General features: G+C 39.8%; 1 protein-coding gene across 2 annotated transcripts; it reads right to left on the bottom strand.

Moving 5' to 3' along the window:
* Positions 1-1573: 1573 nt before the first annotated feature.
* TMEM61 (transmembrane protein 61) lies at positions 1574-19463 on the bottom strand. Of its 2 annotated transcripts, none has more exons than XM_026707330.2 (3): positions 19183-19463; positions 5532-5949; positions 1574-2374 (listed from the first exon to the last, which is right to left on the bottom strand). In XM_026707330.2, exons 2-3 carry the CDS (start codon positions 5879-5881, stop codon positions 2083-2085), a joined length of 642 nt encoding a protein of 213 aa, XP_026563115.1. In that variant the 5' UTR covers positions 5882-5949; positions 19183-19463; the 3' UTR covers positions 1574-2082. The 2 variants fall into 2 exon arrangements, with proteins under 2 accessions (XP_026563115.1, XP_087786092.1); XM_087929966.1 differs by lacking the exon at positions 19183-19463 and adding an exon at positions 8684-8718.
* Positions 19464-20733: the final 1270 nt, after the last annotated feature.

The raw sequence follows: 20733 nt of genomic DNA, 5'->3' as shown, positions 1-20733 counted from the left end.
CCCAGGGATTCCCAATATGGAAAGTGGGAATGGGAGCATTTTAACAGATCTATATGTTCTTGGGTTATAATTTTCACTAGAGAACCATGGGGTGGAAAGGGAAATGTAGACAACGGAGTCCAAATCCCCTTTCTCAACAGATTGGAAGCCATCCAGAGAATGATCGCTACCAGTTTGCCTGAACCGGTCAGAACTGGCTGAATCCCACCACTGAATAAGGATCCACTGAAAATCCAGAATCTTTCATAATGTTAGTGTTTATTATAAGCCATGAAATTCACACATTGTCATGGTTAAAACAATTGTATGTGACTATGTCTCAAGGTTGTTTATGTATAAGAATGGCTAATATGGATGCATCCTTCTTCCCCCTGAAGTCACTAATGAAACATTAATGAATATTTTTGTCCCATTGGATTTGAAACCTAGAATTTGGGTCTCAGAAGATTTCTTAGGTTCCTGGTTCTCCATCTTTCATATATGAAGTTCTGCGAATCCTTCCATCAAAGAACCTGAGTTTCACCAAGTTAGAAATAAGCCTAGTTTTTAGTTACTGTATATTTTAAGGTCATATCAAAAGCAGTAATGTTGTTGAAAATAATGTTTACTGCTATAGTTATAAGAGACAACTAATTTTTGCTGATTTAGTGAGACAATCATTCCTTAAACACACATCAGGGAATACATTAAAATAGAGGTTGTTAACGAACACAAAACATTTTGTTTTCTAAAATTTGCTCAGTTCTCCACATTCAGCCAACTTGACTCCCCCCTCCCTCCTTCTCTTTCTCATGGAGTCTTTCCCAATTGTGAAATAAATTCTGTCCCATTTGCAGTTTTTACCTGCTTGCACATCACTACAAGCCACATCTTTTCATGCCATATTCCCATGATGCTACTTTCATCTCCTTCTCAATTCGTGAGTGAGACAGGCTTAAATCTCCTTGAGCTACACCAGTATTAAAGGAGTATTTCCCCACTTCTCCAGCATTGTCCAAAGGCAGACTCAAGAGATATAGATTTTTGACCCTAGGGAAGGGAAGTGCCCAACACAGGATATGGGACTGCAGTGAAGTCAACCAGTGTCACGCTGCCATAGTTTTACGTTGGCTCAAAGATGAATGAACAGCAGTCCAGCAATGGGGAATAGTCCTTAGACCTCTTCAATGGGATCACCAATAGGATATCCAACACTGGCTAAATTACAGGTGTACCAAACAATTAGATGTAATAGTAATAAAACATTGTCCGAGGCAATGTTTTATTAAAAAGCCAATAAAACATTGCCCCCAGCAACTTAATGTAATAGTGAAAGCCAATAACAGCATCTGTTCTTGTAAAGGATCTCATAAGGGCTATATGATAAAGCATGTGTTATAAACAGGTGAGTGAGATGTAAGACCATTTTCATTGTTTAAAAATCATTTCATTATCTAATTTTCCAGTGCAACCTCTGGCCACAGATAAATGAATCCTACCAATTCAGATGTTTTTTTTTTTTTTGCTGCTACTGCAAATGTTCAGAAGTTATATCCAGCTATATCCCATTATGCACATAAAGTTGAGTTGATCATCATTTTATTAATAACATTTTTATTTTTCCAATAACCATTAACCAGAACCTGATTACCTGAATTTATGAATGTATACTGAGAGTATTTACACCAAGACAAATTCCTTGTGTGTCTAATCACACTTGGCCAATAAAGTATTCTATTCTATTCTATTCTATTCTATTCTATTCTATTCTATTCTATTCTATTCTACTCTACTCTACTCTATTCTAAATTTGTTGTGAACTTTCCTTCTAACTTTCAAGTAGTTCTCCCCAAGTCAGTTCTGTTATATTAAGTTCATATTTTGGATGCCCCTCCAAAGAATTTGGACATCCATGAGGTTTACATATTAATCACATACTACAAAACAACATTGAGACTACTCTTGGATAATTTAGCAAAAGCTCCTACAAAAAAAATATATATACAGCAGTTATTTATCCCAATGTGCCACAAGTAATTAAAGGGAAACAAATCTCTACAGCATCCCAGAAATTCCTACACAGTGCTATAAAAGATGCCTGGATCATCCATCACACAAGCCTATGCTCTCATAGCTTGGGGGTGGAGTGTCACAGACAATGATAGCTTCATCCTGCGATGCTAAGCTTGGCTTGGGTAGAATGTTCCGAAACAAAACGCCGTCAGAGGAGCTGCGTCTTCGGCTGCCCTGCCCTTTGTGATTTTCATCCACCACCTGATATAAGGGCAGCCTGATCTCCTTTGAAATCTGAGACTCCATGTCGCTGAAGGCATTTTCAGCCGGTTGACAATTCAAAGCCTCCTCATAAGTGGGAATACTGGTGGTTTCCCAGGTGCTGAAACAGAATCAAGACCACAAAGAAAATCAGTTGGGATGGGCATGTCCTAAAATTCATTATTTTATTATTATTATTTATTATAAGGTTTATAAAGACAAGCATGACCACTGTTATCTGTTGTAGAAAGGCTAGAAGATCGGGGGCAGGGGGGAGTATCTTCACTTGTCCCATAGATAGATAGATAGATAGATAGATAGATAGATAATAGATAGATAGATAGATAGATAGATAGATGATAGATAGATAGGCAGGCTCGCTCAGGCTAGATAAATGATGGATGGATATTAGATTGTTGTGGTTCACCGGCAGCAGGTGTGGACAGCTGAGGCCTTGGAGAGCGAGGACTCAGATGAGGGGCCTGCATGTGATGTAGGGATGGGGCCAGGACCATCAGGAAGTAGAATGCTGCCTTCAGAGATTGTGGAGGCTGGCAGCAGTAATGAAGAGGAGCCTGTGCCCGGTGCGTGTGTGTGTGCAGGGTTGCTCAAAGGAAAGAGCAGCTGCAGCAGCATGGGCGACTCGGGAGTAAGGCTGCAAGGTAAGGCCCCTTCCTTAAGAGATAAAACCCAGCTCAGATTCTTTGCAGGAAGCAAAAAAGTTTTTACACTCAAGCCTTGTGGACATTCAGGATATCTTGGTTGGTGTTTGGAGAATCTTTGTGTTTGAAATATTTCTCTAGACTGGACTTGGACTTGGCGGGAGTTCAGAATGAAGGTGGATTGGAGAGTGTGGCTTGAGGGTCATCAGTAAGGGGCTGGGTGTGAGTTTAGCAGAGGAAAATGCAAGAATTCAGATTCAGGTTTTTGATATTCCACTGGGGTTTGTGGGGGGGGGGGGGGGGGGGGGGGGGGGGCGGGGGGGGGGGTGGGTGTGGGTTGGAACAAGGTTTTTGTTTCCCAAATGTGCCAATATGACTTCTCTAATAAATTCTTACTTGGATGGACTTTGTCTCTGAGTGCTGAATTTGGGATGGAGAGTTTGATTGGTACGCTGACAATAGATAGATATTAGACAGGGAGAGAGGGGGAGATGATAGATAGATGATAGAGATATATTCAAATAGCTCTGAAATTGTGCTTATATATCTCTGGAGATAAGTCATGCTGATCACAGGTTTATAAAGACGAATGAATCTGCCAGTTTTCCAAATTCCTAAATTCAAATCTTTTGCATCTCAGGTTCTTCCTCTGCCATATATGAAAAAATATGCAAATGCTTTATTAGTAAAACCTTATTGTAATGAAATTCTCATCCTCCAGCACCAGCCAAGTTCCATAAGTCATAATAATCTGTCCTTATCACCAGCAGGAGAAACAAATTTGAGGGTGCAGTACAAGTTGCAGTTGAAGGAGTAATTTACAAATGTTGATAACCTCGGTTCAATATTTAAAACAGGGGTCTCCAACCTTGACAATTGAAGTTCATAGGTCTTAAAGTTGCCAAGGTTGGAGACCCCTGATTTAAAACAAGGAAGAATACACAGGGAAACAAGCCCAGTCTGGCAGAGGTGTAATCTAGTCAGGTCAATCTGACTTATAACAATCAACTGCTGTACATATCACAGCCAAGCCCTAAACTCCAACCACCACCCCCACCCTGTTTCCATAACATGGCTATCCAAACAGAATGGAGAAGAAAACCAGAATGCATTTAGCAGAAATGAGGCTTTACAACAATCACTTTCCAGGCTTTGAAGACAGAGTGAGGAAAATGTGAAAGTAAATAGTTCTTTTACCAGCAGAAGTCATAATCCCTTTAAACTGGGTGTGTGTGTGTGTGCCCCAAAGCCTTTATCCAGTACAGATATTACATTGGAAATACAGACGTTGAATGTGTAAGACAGTTTGAAGCTGTCTTTCCCATTCAGCCTCTAAAAGCAAGCGAAGAAGCAGATCGTGCTGCAAATTTCTTCAGTGTTCGTGTAGTATTCACACGCAATGGATCCTCAGCTTTTTCCACACTCTTAACAAACACCCAGTATCAAAACTCAACAGTATGACCACTGATTAATCTTTACTGCGTGGGCCATAAAACATACCCATTTTTTTCTATTGTGTTTTACTAAACAACATGGTTTGTGTACAGATAAAACTTTCACATAACCTTTGCTCATCTCATTTCCTCTTTTTCAAGGGGAAAAATAATTTAGAAGTGGAAATAACTGTTGAAATCATCACGAAACCAGGCTAGTCAGGCAGAGACTGCTCTATCTAGACTAAAAGGAAGAAATGGGGAAAAATAGCTGTAAATAGCTGTATGTAATCTTCATAATGTCTGGTACGGAGAATTAATTGGAGAAAGTAATTTTATTGTTAGGTATAAGAGTTACACTTTTAATCTCATCCTTCCCCAGTGCTGGGAGAAGGGCATGCAAGTGAATTAAATTTCTTTATGAGAAACAAAATTCTAACAATTCAGCCATCCTGAGGTTTCACAATGATATTTAAAATGGGCTAATAATACTTATTGTGTGACTGTTCGGTTTTGCAGAAGTTGATACACTAACTAATACCAAGTGTCTCAATATGATACCCTCCTGAAATTCGGACTATCATTCTTATTATGTCCAAATACTTGCTATGCTAGCTGAATATTTTGGAGTAGTAGTCTACTATCTAGCTGTCCTTGTTTTGTCTCCAAAGCTAAGCAGGGTTAGGGCTGGTTAGAACTTGGATGTAAGGATTGCAAAGAATAAGGGTCTATTGGCTAAACTAGGAATTTGAAAAATATCCCAGAAGGTAATGGCAAACCACTTCTATATTGACAGTTCCATGAAGTTATCAAAATCAAGCTTAACTTGAAGAATTTTACAACCACGCACCACACATTTATAAGTCATGAAACTGAGGTAGACTATAATGGAGATATTCTTTTGGCAGCACTGATGGCTCAACAAGCACAACCTTTGGTTGAGAAAGGCCTAATGGTCTGCAAGAGTAAATGTGGTGCTGGATTACCCCGAGATAAAAGTCGTGAAAGGAACACCTGTTTCAGCATGCCATTTGGCTAGATGGCTTCTGACAAATTAACCTTCTATTCCTCTCGTCTCTTGCATGATGCTTCTCTTGAAGTAACACTTCCTGACAATTATTTGCTGGCCAAGTTAAAAGGACTATGTTGATCTCTCAGATAGGACTACAAAGACCTTGCTAACCTGCATGTCTGCTTTTCAAGAGGTTCAACTGTGGAGTACTGAAGGTTGCTGGAAAAATGGTACTGGTAGTGCCGGGAAATTATTCCAGCATTGGCTGACCAAAGGAGTCCAAACAGAAGAAGAAGGCCACCAATTCCACAACAGAAGAAGCTGATTGATCTGAGTACAGGACTGGAAGAGGAAGCCCTGGTCATAAGTTCCGTTTCTCCTTGAGGCGTGACTTTGGGGTCACTGCTGGGTGCAGTGACCCCCATTTCACTGTCGCTCCACCAAGCAAAGCACAGTGTTCCCGTCACCAGCAGGATAGCTCCAGCGATGGTCACTCCATGACGCAAAGAAGCTATGGCCATGTTAGAGACTGATACTTGTAGGGATTATAAAATACACAAAGGTATAGGTCCTGGAGTCAACACTCAGACTGGAAAAGAAACAAGAAAATGAATGGTGAGTAGATACAAGCAGACCATAGGACAAACAAAACAAAAGCACAAACTTTAGATTCAAAGAGAATCAATTAAGATTTACCTTTTGCCTTTCAAAACAGCCCAAAGCCTTCTTAATGGAAGGAAAAATCAAATGCCATTTTGTGGCTATTTTCAATACAAAGTTATACCTGGGAGGCAAATTTACAGCTTTTGCGTTTGAGATCAATCAAATGGATTTATAAAAAAAACTACAATTTACAGCAAATTCATTTTATATGCACTTTTTAGATTAAGTCACAGAATTTGAAAAAAAAAAATCAATATTGAGAATTCCCACTGTCTTACATATCTACCTATATCTTGATTACCTATATCAACATTAGGTAATCCAATTTTTACAGTACTTCATCACAGGTTCATTTTAAACTTTTCATTCAACTTTGTCTGCTCAGAGTGAAATATCGAGATGGTATTCAGTTCAGCTGTGAAGTCAGCTAAAATCTGACATTCATCTTAATGCGGTATTCCCTTGCCATATGATTTTTGCCTTTCAGATGAAAAGATTAACACAAAAATCCCTTTTGTAGTTAACAAAAGGGATATAAAGGGTATATATGTGTATTCTAAGCAATTCTGGAGGAGATTCAGATTTGAGAAGCCAATCAATGTCATTTAATAATACATAACGAAAGTTGTGTTATACTTTTTGATGCATATTTTCATTACCACACACGCACACGTCAATTCCTATCAAATCTCAAATTATACCATAACCAAGGAGAGGAACTCACATTTGTTTTGTTCTATGAAATAAAGTAAATGGAATCTTATTGGGATTAATATTGTTCTTATCAAGCACATGTTTACATTTTTGTGATACATGGATGGCATTGTTTTCATTAAATATGCTGCATGACGTACAATCATTAACATGCAATTATATGCTAATAGATAAAATCCCTGTTATCTTGTGTTTTGATAGCTTTGGGGTATGGGATCCCCTGCTTTATGGTTGTTCTCCTTTTTCTATGTTTGGTTCCAGTTAGGATTGATGGGACAGAGAGGTCACGCCCAGGGCCCTTCATTTATATGATGTCTCAGAGCTCTACCTTCACCTTGTTCCTACTAAGCATCTCTACTTTAATTTCCTGAAAATGTTCTACTGTCACTCTAGTTTCTTTCTCTTACATCCATTCTTCCCAAATTCAATTCTTGATACTACCAAGAGATTGATTTATGAATCTTTCACTGCATAGTTTATTAATCATCTCATTTCTCCACAATAAGCAACACTCTCTTATGCTTTCAGATTTATATACATTCCTTTGCCAGGTAACTGTAGGAAAGGACTTGTAAGATCCAATCTGGGTCAGCCAGAGGAACCAGAGGATTTACTGAAGAAATCTCTGGTCCCAGTGATCGACCCAGATTGGATCTTGCAACATGATCCTGGGACATGGATATTTGCCTTCATTCGTGAAAAGACGGGTTTTGACATTCTACAGAATTTAGAAACTTGAATTATCCAGGATTTTTAAACTCTGGAAAAAAATTTTATGAGGATGAAATTAGCACTTTTGTACTCATTTCTACACTCATTTACAGAGATGATACAAGGCATAATTTTCAAAGGTCAAAGAGAGATTAATCAACCCCAATCTACAAACAAATTTCCATTCTTAGAAAGAACTACCCCTATCCAATGATCAATAATTTGCAGATTGAGGAAGATTTTATACTTTGCACATCCCATATTTACATCTGCTAGCACAGTAGCTAAATGTTGAAATGAATTCTCTCTCAAGATGCACCCCTACATCTATGTGCAATGTGAGCACTGTAATTATATGGGGGAGCTACTAACAGTGCAAAAAGGCTTGGTGTGAATCAGATGTTAATCATCATACATGTGGTTTCAAGTGAAATAAAAGGGCAAAATGAAATAAAGAAAAATAGTGTTTCAAAAACTAGCTTAATTTGGTATTCATGTCAGCAAGACATAAAAATTCCATTACTGGTCTCTAAGATCTCATTTTCATATATATATATACAGTATATAAGGGAAGAGAAAGAAATATATCTATATATTTGGTTAGACATAATATTTGACCATAAATAGAGGTAGACGTTTGTTTATTTATTGTCAAAACCTGGTAAATAGCATCGCTGTGAAAGTCTCTCTGCTCTGCATTCAGAAACAAATGCAAAAAGTGTAGATCACTAGCTAGATCACAATTAGGAAGCCATGCATTCCAATAATTCTGCATAAACTTGAGCAGTGCACAGGAAACGTACAAGTAAAGAACAAGATTCAACTCCTACATGTTAGTCCCAAAGTTCAATTCCTGGACCTGTCCTTACTAACTTTTTAAGTTAAAAGGAGGCCTCACTTACTGACCACACATTCCGCAATTGTTTCAAGTGGTGAAAGCATGATATTTATGACCAGTCCTCAAAAGTTCTGGCTTTGCAACTGACTTGCACTTCCAATGGGTACAGTGGGACCACAATCGCACGATCGCCGTTGACTACTTTTCCTGCTGGCTTCTCACAAGCAGTGAATGGAGAAGCTAGCAGGAAACTTGCAAGTTGCTCTGGTAAGTTGACCCTTCCTTCCTGTGCCAGCATAGCACCCTATCAAACCTCCACCCCTGGTCTTCCCACACTCGTGCACCCCCTGCTCCCAAGCCCCCACGCCACCCCACTGAGATTTTTTGCACTCCTTACCTGGTACTCCTGCTGCTTTCGACTTAACAACTCATGCATCTTGTGGCTAATGGGAGTGCCAGGATTATTTTTGCTAAGCAACGCAGTCATGTGATATTGTACTTTGCTACCAAATCACTTAGTGATGACAATCACTAGTCCCAATTGCCCCTCATAACTTGAGGACTACTATGATGCAATTTTGGATGCTTTTTTTTCAACCTTAAAACTTTCTGCCACCCATTTATCAAATGTCTCTTTCTGGCTTGAAAATCAGGGGTTCTCATTTCACCTGCTTCTAAAATATATTTTCTAAAACAACTTTCCTGTTGCTGTGTTGGTATTGCATTTCCCAGAATGACAAAAATCCATGATGATGCAGAGGGATTGAAATCCAGAAAACCGACATTCATTAAACCCATGACAAGCAAAATTGCATTTCATTTGAACTGGGCTATGGGTAACTGAATTATGAAGCACTGAAAGAAATCTTGCATGATCTTATCCTTATCTAATGAAAAGATATTGTAAAATCAGGTTTTATTAATATAGTAGCGACATTAGGTTTATTAAAGCTGCAGATAGGATGATGATGGAAGTTAATGAATCCAGTATGTTGTTCCAGTTCTAGATATGGATCTCTAAACAATGAATCTCGAGTCAAAGAAAGTGAAGTTGCTGTATAGTGTGTCCTCTGATGAAGGACAAAATATATACCCTTTAGCCAAAAAAGGAAAAATCAAAGCATCTATTAGCCAATTATATTTGGGGGAGGGGATAGAGTTAATCCCATCTTCATTAAAGTCTTTTCCTCTCTATTTACTTTAGTTCCCAGAAAATCTTGGTGGCACAGATGCTTACATCTATTAAATCCATTTGGACCTCTAAAGTTGGAGTTATCCTTGGTAACATGTTCAACTTGGGTGGCAAAGAGGGATAACGGAAGAGCTTTTAGCTTTGAAACTGGCATAGGTCACCTTGTGTCCTTAAGATATTTGGAAAGATTTGTGACTCAATGGTTAGGACTGTACAAGTAGTACTTTGAGGAAAAGAAGCATATGGCCAAAGCTTCATGACCCCAGCTTTATAACTCGATGCAAGAATTCGCTTTATTGAAACAATTCATACTGATTTTATAGGAATATAAAATGTTGTAGTTCTGTCAACTCCTTCTAAAGCCTTTAGAAGGATTTACATTATACAGGATTGCTTAAGCCTGAGTGCCACATCTGAATAGTACCAATTAATTAATGTTATTGAAATAGTCTGTTTTCAGTAAATTGGATTACAGGATCAGGCTTCTTGCATCTCAAGACTTTCATAAAGTATCTCTCAATATCTTGGATAATCCGGATCAAACTTTCAAAGCCGAAGCTGTTGTCACTGCTTCCCCTTCAGCCCTTCTAACCAACTAGAAAGAGGGAACATTCACAGATTAAGGCAGGATGCATTCCTATTTTATCACTGAAAGACAAGAGACAATCTAGATTCTAGATCCGGAACCAGTTATCATTTTGCCTGGGGCATGTTCAATTTTTAAAAATAAGTGGGAAGTAACCAGTGACAATATTGTGAAGGGTGGAGGCAATGTTTTTCAGTCAAATTTTTCTGAAGTGGCACGATACAAAATAAGTTAGTTAAGTTTCAGCTGGATCAATTTTGCATCTTGAGACCAAAAACAAACCCTTTTAAGATCAAACCGCTTCAAATGATCAATTTTGTAGCCGGATTTTCATGGAGCAAACTGGGAATGATCTGGGAGCCACAAAACAGTCACTAGATTGCCTATTGCTGCACTCCAGTCTTCCACAACTTGGTGCCTCCAGACTTAGGGACCAAAATTCAAATCATCTTAAGCTAGCAGGGCTAATGGTCAAAGATGATGAGAGGGGCAAGTTTTACCATACCTGAGGAGACCTGAATGGGGGAAAGCTCCCAATCACAGGCTTTCCAATTGTCCTTTACTTCTTTGAAAAACAATGTAAGTTTTTTTTTTAAGTTCCACCACTGTCTCATAAAGAGCTGGTGGTTGGTGGTTCCTAAGAGGGCCACATCTCACACAGACTTTCTCAAAAAAAAGAGTCCTGCTATGCTCAATGTCATTTAGGAAGCATAAACAAGATAGAATCCTAAAACCTTGCAATGCGGAAGTCTCTGATTCAAACTTAAACTCACTAGATAAGAAACTAATCAGGCAATGTCGAGCTGCACTGGAAAAAGTCTGAATTGTTTAAAAAGCATTTTCTTCTTCATTTATATCTTCGCAGTGCCCTAAACTCTGATGATAAAAAGTTAGTTTGGCCTTCACATAAAGGCAAGGCCTTGGATGAAGTAAAGAGGAATTTGCCCTTGCCAAGGGCCAGAGATAATAAACCAAAGGGTAGCTGAAAGTGGAGAGTTTCTTTGCAGTTCAACCAAGACCAGTTTGCTTAAAAAAAATATTTTATTTTTTTTGCCATGTGAAACAACCCAGCAAACATTCTCCAGTTCAGCGTTCCAGGATGATTTGTGTGGGGGAGGTTAATAGCTGAACACATGTTCTGTCGCTTACAAAATAATAAGAGAGTGACAGTTTTATAGGAGGAAAGAGGAAAAAAAAAAGAATTTTTCCCTCCCTGGCAAAAAAGCTGCAACAGCAACATTTCTAACATCCCCAGCCCACGCTGCTAGAAAAGGAGGAGCCACAGATACAGTGGGTCCCCTCACTGAGAATTGCTAAATTCTGTGCAAGTCTGCTCGGGATTAAACCTTTAAATGGGACCTGTTGGAAATCCTTAAGACAAAATCTGCTTTTTGGAAGTAATGCTTCCAACAAATGCTTCTGCTTTAGGAATTTAGAATAAAGTGTTTGATCCTTCACTTTTTTCCTTACAGCAAAATTAATGTTCTACCACTAAAGTTTGAAGATTAAAGAGGATTCCCAGTTCAACACACAAACTTTAAATAACGTTGGATGTACGCATTTTACGAGCTGGTATTGATTGGTTGGCTGATTAACTTGTACATGACCAGCTTCTGTGAAATCTGGGTTCTTTGCAACAAAACAAGCAACGTAATCAAAACAATGAAATAACACTAATTATCATAATGCTAGCCTACTCATACTTAAAAGGTTTGGAAGAACTCTGTCCTCCAGGCTTTTTCCAAATATTTAAAGCATGTGCAATCCAAACTTTTTCAGGTAAGCAGTTCTATAAGAAGGAACTCCTCAGAGAAGTCAACGCATACGTCTGGGTCAACGCATCTTCCCTTCACACCTGTGGACATCTTCAGCTTTTCTGCTTGTGGCACTGCTTTTATGGTCAAATTTAGGTTCCCTGAATTGCATTTGGAAGTCTACTGGAAGACAATGTAGCATCTGCAACACCCATGTGCTGTGGCTCTTACCTGTCAGCCTGCAGGCTGTTGCGTTCAATACCAACTACAGCCTCCTGATGTCTTCAAAGGAAACATTGTATAAAATTCATTATTAGCATAGTCCATTTACATGGGGATGGGGATGGGAGTCATTTTTGGACCCCCCCACCTAGCCAGGAGCCCAGGAGAACTCCCAAGCTGCAGATCTGCTGTTATTGTACATTGAATTTGATAATACACACTCAAGAATAAGCCCTATTGAACATAATAGGGTTTAAGTCATTTGGTTATACAAGACAGGGGAGACATGATAGCAATGTTCCAATATTTGAGGGGCTGCCACGGAGAGGAAGGGATCAAACTAGTTTCTAAATCACCTGAAGGCCAGACAAGGAACACTGGGTGGAAACTGAACAAGGAAAGATTTAACCTGGAAATAAGGAGAAACTTTCTGTCAGTGAGAACAATCAACCAATGGAACAGCTCGCCCTCGGAAGTTGAGGGATCTTGAGACTTTCAAGAAGAGATTGGACTGCCATTTGTCAGAAATGGTGTAGGGTCTCCCGCTTGGGCAGGGGGTTGGACTAGATGACCTACAAAGTCACTTCCAACTCTGATTATCTGTTAAATCTGACAGTTACATTGTTTAAAACAGCAATTTAAAATTAATTAGTAAGCTTAAACTCTGCCAGTAGGTTGCCTTGAAACGTGTGTCTGTCTGTCTGTCTGTCTGTGTACGTGCATACACGCACACATATTCAAGTCATTTTTGACTCCTGGCAACCATCTGGACAAATCCACACAGTTTTCTTAGCAACATTCTCAGAAGTGGCTTGCCACTGCTTTTTTCCTAGGGCAGAGAAAAGAGTGGTCCAAAGTGGCTTTATTCCTTACTCAGAATATCCTGGTTTCTAGCCTGGTGTCTTAAACCATTACAACAAACTCTCTTGCTCAGAAACTAGCTCTTTAAAATTTGGGTTTTACCAATTAGATTGATAGGTGTTTGTAGAAATGGCTAGTTTATATTACCATGAAAAAGCAAAAAGTTGTGGTTTGATGTTAATGATTTATTTTACTGCAACAGAGGGAGTCAGAAGTAAATGCTTTTTTCCCCCCTTTTTCCCAGCCCTTCCTCACTTCTCTTTCCCCTTATTGTCTTTCTATTTACTTTTGTATTTTGTATCTTATCTTATAACTTAATAAAATGTTTTTTAAAATAGAAGCTAGTTCTTAATTTTTCAGAAACATGTTTGGAATACTTTAAAAATCCAGAATCTGAATTCACAATGTCACATTTGCTACTTAGAAAAAAGAAAGTACGGGAAGCTCAACAGGGATTGTGCTGATAGAAGACACTCAATGCACGGATTCCCCCATGCAGGGACCCTATATAATTGCAAAACTGCATGAATGCTGCATGAGGGTGAACCGGGCCATTAATGTGGCAATGCAGCAACCATCTGCTGAATATCACTGAAACATGGACGATCATTATAATACGTTTTTTTATAATAAAAGAAAAACCGTTCTGGGGAGTGTACTACAATCACCTGAAGCAGCAAAATATAAAAAAAGCATAAAAGTCATATTTAAAAAAAGAAAAGCACTTAAAAATTAAAAAATATACGAGCACATGGAGAGAATAAGAAGTTCAAATACTGTAGAGTCAGCTACCATTCTGAATCCACAACAGCTGATCAGACGAACTATGAGGAGCAGTTTGGTCTAATGGTTAAGGCACCAACAATAGCAATAGCACTTACTTATATACTGTTTCACAGTGCTTTACAGCCCTCTCTAAGTGGTTTACAGAGTCAGCATATTGCCCACAACAATCTGGGTCCTTATTTTATCAACCTCGGAAGGATGGAAGGCTGAGTCAACCTTGAGCCTGGTGAGATTTGAACTGCCAAATTGCAGGCAGCCCGCAGTAGTAGCCTGCAGTACTGCATTCTAACCACTGTGCCACCGCGGCTCTAGTAATCAGGCTATAAACCAGAGACTGTGTGTTCAAGTCCCATCTTAGCCATGAAAACCAGTTCGGTGACTTTGGGCAAGTCATTCTCTCTCAATCCAACCCACCTGATAAAGTTGTTGTTGTGGGAAAATAGCAGAGGAATATATGATAAAGGCGGGATGCAAATAAATAAATAAATCACAGACAAGACTGGTGGGCATAAGCTTTTTTCTTTCCTTACTTTGTAACAACTGACCTTTAAGGGACACAATCTTTGATTCTGGAAGTCAAGAAATCTAGTAGCTACTTACATAAATTCCCTTCCATAAATTAGTCTAGACTCCTTCTAAAACCATCACTTCACACATGGCAAATCAATTGAACAATCTGCAACAGATGAAACTCACCCTGGGAAAACTACCTTTATGATCATGGTATCACCCCTACCATCTATGCATTGGATTAATCCAGAAAGGGACTTTTTAAATAAAAGTCACAAAGGCATCCTTTGGCATTATCAAATATGCATGTTATAAAGAATTATGTACTAGCAGCTCTTAAATTATTCAAGGCTAAAATACTGGGCTCAATGTATATGGCGCCCGGTTAGGGTTTTTTATAAGAATGCTTTTAAGATAGAAGCTACCTAATCCAAAATTATAAGGGCTATAATACAAGCTCCTTACGCCACTTGAACCAGTTGGAATTAGGCTGCATCTCCTTTGGAGGCCACCTTTGTCTTGAAGAACATCATGGATTCACTTCACCTTCAGACAGGTGTGAATCTTCCTTTAAAAGACAAATTAATCTTCACCTGGTTTTGAGGTTTTTCTTTTCTGGCATTATCTAGTCTCACCCTTGATAAATTATGGTTGTCCTTTTGCTGAGGCTTAGATCTCCAAGCAGATCTCCTACTTCCATTACTGCATAACAGCTACCCTCCCCTGTTCCATTCCCAGCAGAAATGGTATTCAGCAGGCTCTGACCAGTTCTGGAGAACCGGTAGCGGAAATTTTGAGTAGTTCGGAGAACCGGCCAATACCACCTCTGACTGGAGATTTTACGGTATATCAAGCCACGCCCACAGAACCGGTAGTAAAAAAATTTGAATCCCACCACTGATTCCTAGATACCTTTTTATCTTTTCCCTTATTTCACGTAGGAGATTATTCCCTTTGGCCAAATCAGAAAATTACAATGGAAGGGCAATAACTCATACTATAGATAGGTGATTAAGAAGACTGCACTTGTATATGTTCTGATACAGAAGTAAAATCTGTTTCACATGTACATATTGTACTACACAATGGATGAATGTTAGAACTCATAACACCTTCACATTCACTGACCAGGTCACTGTTTTTCTCCTTAACAAACAGACTTCAGCTATTTCTAATAAAGTTACTACATTTTTAACAATAGCCATGGCCTGCATGAATCATCTGATGCCCTACACTGTTAATTGCTTCTGGCTTTTCTGCACAAGTTCTATTTTTTAAAAAAATTGTATGGCACTGTTATATATTTGATGTACTGTAATATCCTCTTCTTTGAAATATTAGTTTTGGACCATAAATAAAAGAAGAAACTACGTGCTGTGTAAAGATGTGGTGTTCTTCCTTTTTGGTCCTCTGTGCAGAAACAGGCCAAAATTCCAGCTCTTAGTAGAAAACTGTGCAAATGGTTAGAACTGAACCTGGATCCCTTTCCTGAAGGGTGCAAAGCAAATGACTATCAGTTTCAATGCCTAGTGTTTGTTCACATCCATGCGAATCACTGAATCTCAGAAGGCAGCATTGTAAGCCCAGCTCACAGCTGCGTGTGAGGTTTTTTTAATTCATAGGTTTCTGTATTCTGGTGAGAAACAGTTCAGTTTATATCTGAGCATTGACAGAAAGATTTTAGCAGCAGTATTTTCTCCCCATTAAACTCTCCCTCCTGCTGCCAATTCTATAGAGAGGGACATTTATAGTTTTCTCAGGGTCAGAGTGCCCCAAAAGAATATGTTCAGAGCCTCTAAATATGGTTTACATACTCTCTTTATCTTTATTTAGTTATACCTTTTGTCACCTGCCAACTGTCAAAAGTGGGTGATAATTTCAAATGTCTTTTCTCCGATACAAGAATTTTGAATAGATTAAATTGCTACCTGAATATTATGCCCCCAAAGAAAGATCCTTAAATCTCAGGGAACTTGTCATTTTCAGAGGAAACCTGAAGAATGAGTGAGTTTACATATGGCTTTTATAAACACTTCTAGGAAAGTCTAATCACAGATGTCAGAAGTGATAGTGAAATGTCAGATTGTCTTAATCTGTATTTTATATCTGTCTATTCACAGAAGGGAAATGAAGCCCTAGCTGGCCTTCAGGGTACCTCTAGTCTAGTTGAAAAAGTAAATAACAGCTCAGGATAGACAAGGAGAGGATAAAAGAACACTTAAATGGTATCACTGCTCTAAGTCTCCATGGCCAGATGAGCTACATCCTAGGAAAAGCATCTTCAAACTCCCAGAATTCCTGAGCTAATGTGACTGGAGGAGGAATTCTGGGAGTTGAAGTCCACAAGTCTTAAAGCTGTCAAGTTTGAAGACTCCTGTCCTAGGGTAATGAAGAAACTAGCAGATGTGACCAAACAGAACCACAAACAAGATGCTTGAAGACCGAAGTAGAGCAAATGATGTTCCTATCTTCAAAATAAGGAAAAACCAAAGACCTAGGAAACTACAGAGCTATCAATCTGATATTGACACTGGGCAAGATCCTGGAGCAAATTATCAACATGATTTTGAGAACTTGAGTAGTAATGAGAACTTGACATTTGGCAAAACCTCTTATGATATCCTCATTAATAACACTGTAAAATATATGATAGTTAGGTGTCCCCAAACCCCAGACTGCAGACCCATGGCCCTTTAGGAACTAGTCGGGCAAGTGAATGAAGTTTCATCTACATGTGCACAGGATCTAGGTCAGGGGTCTCCAATCTTGGCCACCAGGCTTAAAGTGGCCAAGGTTGAAGACCCCTGAGCTAGGTAATGTGCGAACCACGGCCCCCTCCCATTTCATGGAAAAATTGTTTTCCATGGAACCAGTCCCTGGTGTTCAAAAGGTTGGGGACCACTGGGTTAGATGATACAACCATTATATGTATTCATAAGTGGCTGAATGATACCCACCCATCCCAAAGAGTATTCATACTGTACATGGCTCCATATCAGCTTGGGGGTTTGCATCAAATACCGTGTCATGAAGCTCTATCCTGGGCCTTGGACTGTTCAATATTTTTATTACTGACCTGGACAAAAGAAAGGATTGAAGAGAGCATGATCAAGACTGCATGTGACACAAAACTACGAGGGATAGGTAATGCTTCAGAAGAGTAACTGAAGGTTCAAAAAAGAACTAGACCACTCTGAAGAGTAGGATGAAACAGACAAGACTGAAATTAAGAGGGAAAAATGCAAAGTCTGACATGTGGGGAGAAAAAAATGAAAAGCACCTACATATAGGATGGAGACCTGAATGGAGACAGGATCTAGGTCAAGGGTCTTCAAATTTGGCAAGTTTAAGACTTGTGGACTTCAATTCCCAGAATTCCTGAGCTAGGAGGAACTGGAGGAGGAATTCTGGGAGTTCAAGTCCACAAGTCTTAAAGCTGTCAAGTTTGAAGACCCCTGACCTAGATCTTACAGATTATAAACTAAACATGATCCAACAGTGTGATGCAGCTGCTGAAAAAGGAATGGCTATTTTGGGGGGTATTAACAGGACGAACACAGTGTCTTGATTACAGCGCAGAAATGCCCCATTTTACTTCACCCCAGGCAAGCCCCTATATCAGGCTGATGAGAGAATACTGAGTCCAGTTTTGAGAACTCCAATCTACAAAGGAAAGGACATCAACAAAATATGTAGAGTTCAGATATATGTTCAGATCATGGCCATGAAGAAGGTGATGGGACTAGCAAGCCCTATGACAGTTAAAGGAACGGTTTGCCTGGTAAAAAGTAAGATTTAGGGGAATTTCAGTCATCCTCTTTAGATATCTAAGGACTTATCACACAGAAGAGGATTTGCTCTGGAAGGTTTGAAACTGCACAAAAGCAGACCCAGACTAGAAGAGAAATTTCCCCACTGAAAAAGCTGTCATTAATTGCCTCATGCAGTGACCCATTCCTTTCCCTGGAGATCTTCAGATGGAGACTGGATAGCCTGGATATCTGAAATGCTTTACACCAAGTAGGGAGTCAGACTAGATGGTCTCTGAGATCCCTTCCAGTTCTACAATTTTCTAAGTCTGTGCAAAACAGGCAAAAATATTGGAGTTCTTTGTGCAGCTCTGCGTGCTAAGCAAGCATGCACCGTTTCGTTTTATGATTCTATCAGCTCTATCAAAAAACAGCTGTGGGGTATAGAAGATCCAAAATTACTGCTGGTAGGGCATGGAGGCAAGAAGACAACAAGTTGGCTCAACAGCTTCGGGTTCCATGTGTGTTAGTGTTCCTTAGGATCACCACGCTTCATGCTAACAGCGAATCCAAGGACAGCGTTACCCACAAGCAAAAGATGGTTTTTGAAGACTCAGCTCATCCTTATATGACTCATTTTCAAACCCTGTAAAACGGGGATGCCTGAATCTAAACCACCTTCTATAAATAAACCTGTGGATAAATCTCCATTCTTTTCCTGTATAAAAGCAAGCAAGGGAAGGAAAGTTTTGGTATTTCCAATACACAGGGACAAATAAGGAGAAAGGGAATATAAGGTCAATACCATTTTCCATCATCATCATCATTATCATCATCCTATTTGTCTCTTTATATGCCCCTTAGAAGAACTCATTGGAAGGAAGCAATTCGACTCCAGAGTCCCAACTGGATTCGATCGCTTAGATAGCTAGCAGACGAGACCCTCCCCAGTTATGTTCAACTCTTTAAAAAGGTCCAGCATTAAAGGGGGGGGGGGGATAATAAGGGAAAACTCCTCTTTTTTTCTCCCCGCTATGTTAATAGCGGCAAAAGAGCTTAATTCACCTCAGGAAGAGACTGCACAGTTCGTGAACAGCCCCGGTCAGCACGTAGCGCCTTGCTAGACACGCTCCCGCAGAAGCCACCACCAACCTTGCGCCTTCCCGCCCTTTTTGCGTCCACTCGGCTTGCGACCCTCTCCCCCCCACCTCCCCACCGCCACGGGAATGTACTTACGAATCGGCCGCAGCTTCAGGGGTTTCCCCATCTACTTTAAGTGGCGGTCCTCGCACAACGGATGAAGCCACCCGCGGAGAGATTACGGTGACGGTGGCGGCAGTAGGTAGAAAGCGGACTTGCAAACGCGGCTTCTCGCCAGTTCTGCCAATCCCCCGTCTCTAACTTTGGAAACTGCAACAGCGCCCTCCAGCGGAAAAAGCCGGGATTCCTACCCCCCTCCCCCCGTTGGAATTAAGCGGGGGGGGGGAGCATCCTGGCGCAGAAATTCTGCGCTGATGCTTTCTGCTGAAGCGTTTTTGTTTTTGTTGTTTTAAATTACTGTTTCTCAACCCTGACAATTTTGAAGATGTGTGGAATCCCCCAGCCACCGTGGTGACTGGAGAGCTCTGGGGGTTGAAGTCCACACACCTTAAAAAGTTGCCACCGTTAAAAGAAAGAAACACTGCGTTATATTAATGCTGCAAAACGACCGCGTTTAATACTCTTCTGTAACACATCCTGGACAAAAAGGAGGGGGAAAAGCAGAGGGGGAATGGGGTGGGGAGCGCTGCATTTCAGCATGTCGAAAGTGGGGCTAAATCTCAACGCAGAAATCTGAGGGGCGCCCTCTAACTTAAGAGGGAGCCTGGCGTGGAGAGTAGGATGGTTTTAGAACAGAAGTTTCTCCAACCTTGGTAACTTTAAGACTTGTGGACTTCGACTACCAGAATTCCGCAGACAGCATAGTCCACAAGTCTTAAATTTGCGAAGGTTGGAGACTCCTGTTTTAGAAAGTGTGCCTGTCTCTTTCAGAGAAAAGTGCAAAGCATCTCAATTATTACAATAACTTATTACAACGTTTTACTGTAGTTTTGGGATCTATGTGAGGATGGGGGAGGACTTCAATAACATATTTGGGGTTTTGAGCAGATTTAAAGGCTGTTTTCTCAAAATAGCTTCCACAAAAGTCATGAACTTTCCTAAATATCTATTTGTTTAAAAATAGTGTTTCTCCATTCTGGCAATTTTTAAGATGTGTGGACTTCAACTCCCAGAATTCCCCTGCCAACATTGGTGGCTGCAAAATTCTGGGAGTTTATAAAGGCACACATCTTAAAGCTGCCAAGTTTGCAAATCACTTAAATAAGTGGACAAAGATGCTTCCTGCCACCCCTTTTAGTTGCTCAAGAATGTTCTCTTCCATTTTAGTCTTCCTTTAACATTTCTTTTTCTGAATATGTCACCATAGTCCCAAACAACACACTTATCCATCATTCATTTATTATGTTAATATTTTTCACACAGCGATGCATGTGTGATCCAGGAGCATTTTTAGCATGAATGAGATATTTGAAGTTAGTCCTTGGTTTTATAGCATCTATTTAATTAAATAATAAAATAATTTATTATAAAATCAAGCCATACTAGAGAGGTTTGCCACTATTTTGAAGGAGAGGAACAAGAAGAGGAGGAGGAGGAGGAGAAGGAGAAGGAGGAGAAGGAGAAGGAGAAGAAGAAGAAGAAGAAGAAGAAGAAGAAGAAGAAGAAGAAGAAGAAGAAGAAGAAGAA

This window comes from Pseudonaja textilis, chromosome 3, assembly GCF_049901715.1.
Source record: "Pseudonaja textilis isolate UNSWEBS1 chromosome 3, rPseTex1.2, whole genome shotgun sequence".
Taxonomy (NCBI): domain Eukaryota; kingdom Metazoa; phylum Chordata; class Lepidosauria; order Squamata; family Elapidae; genus Pseudonaja; species Pseudonaja textilis.
The sequence above is the reverse complement of the archived record's forward strand: the minus strand, read 5'-3'. Positions and strand labels throughout refer to the sequence as shown.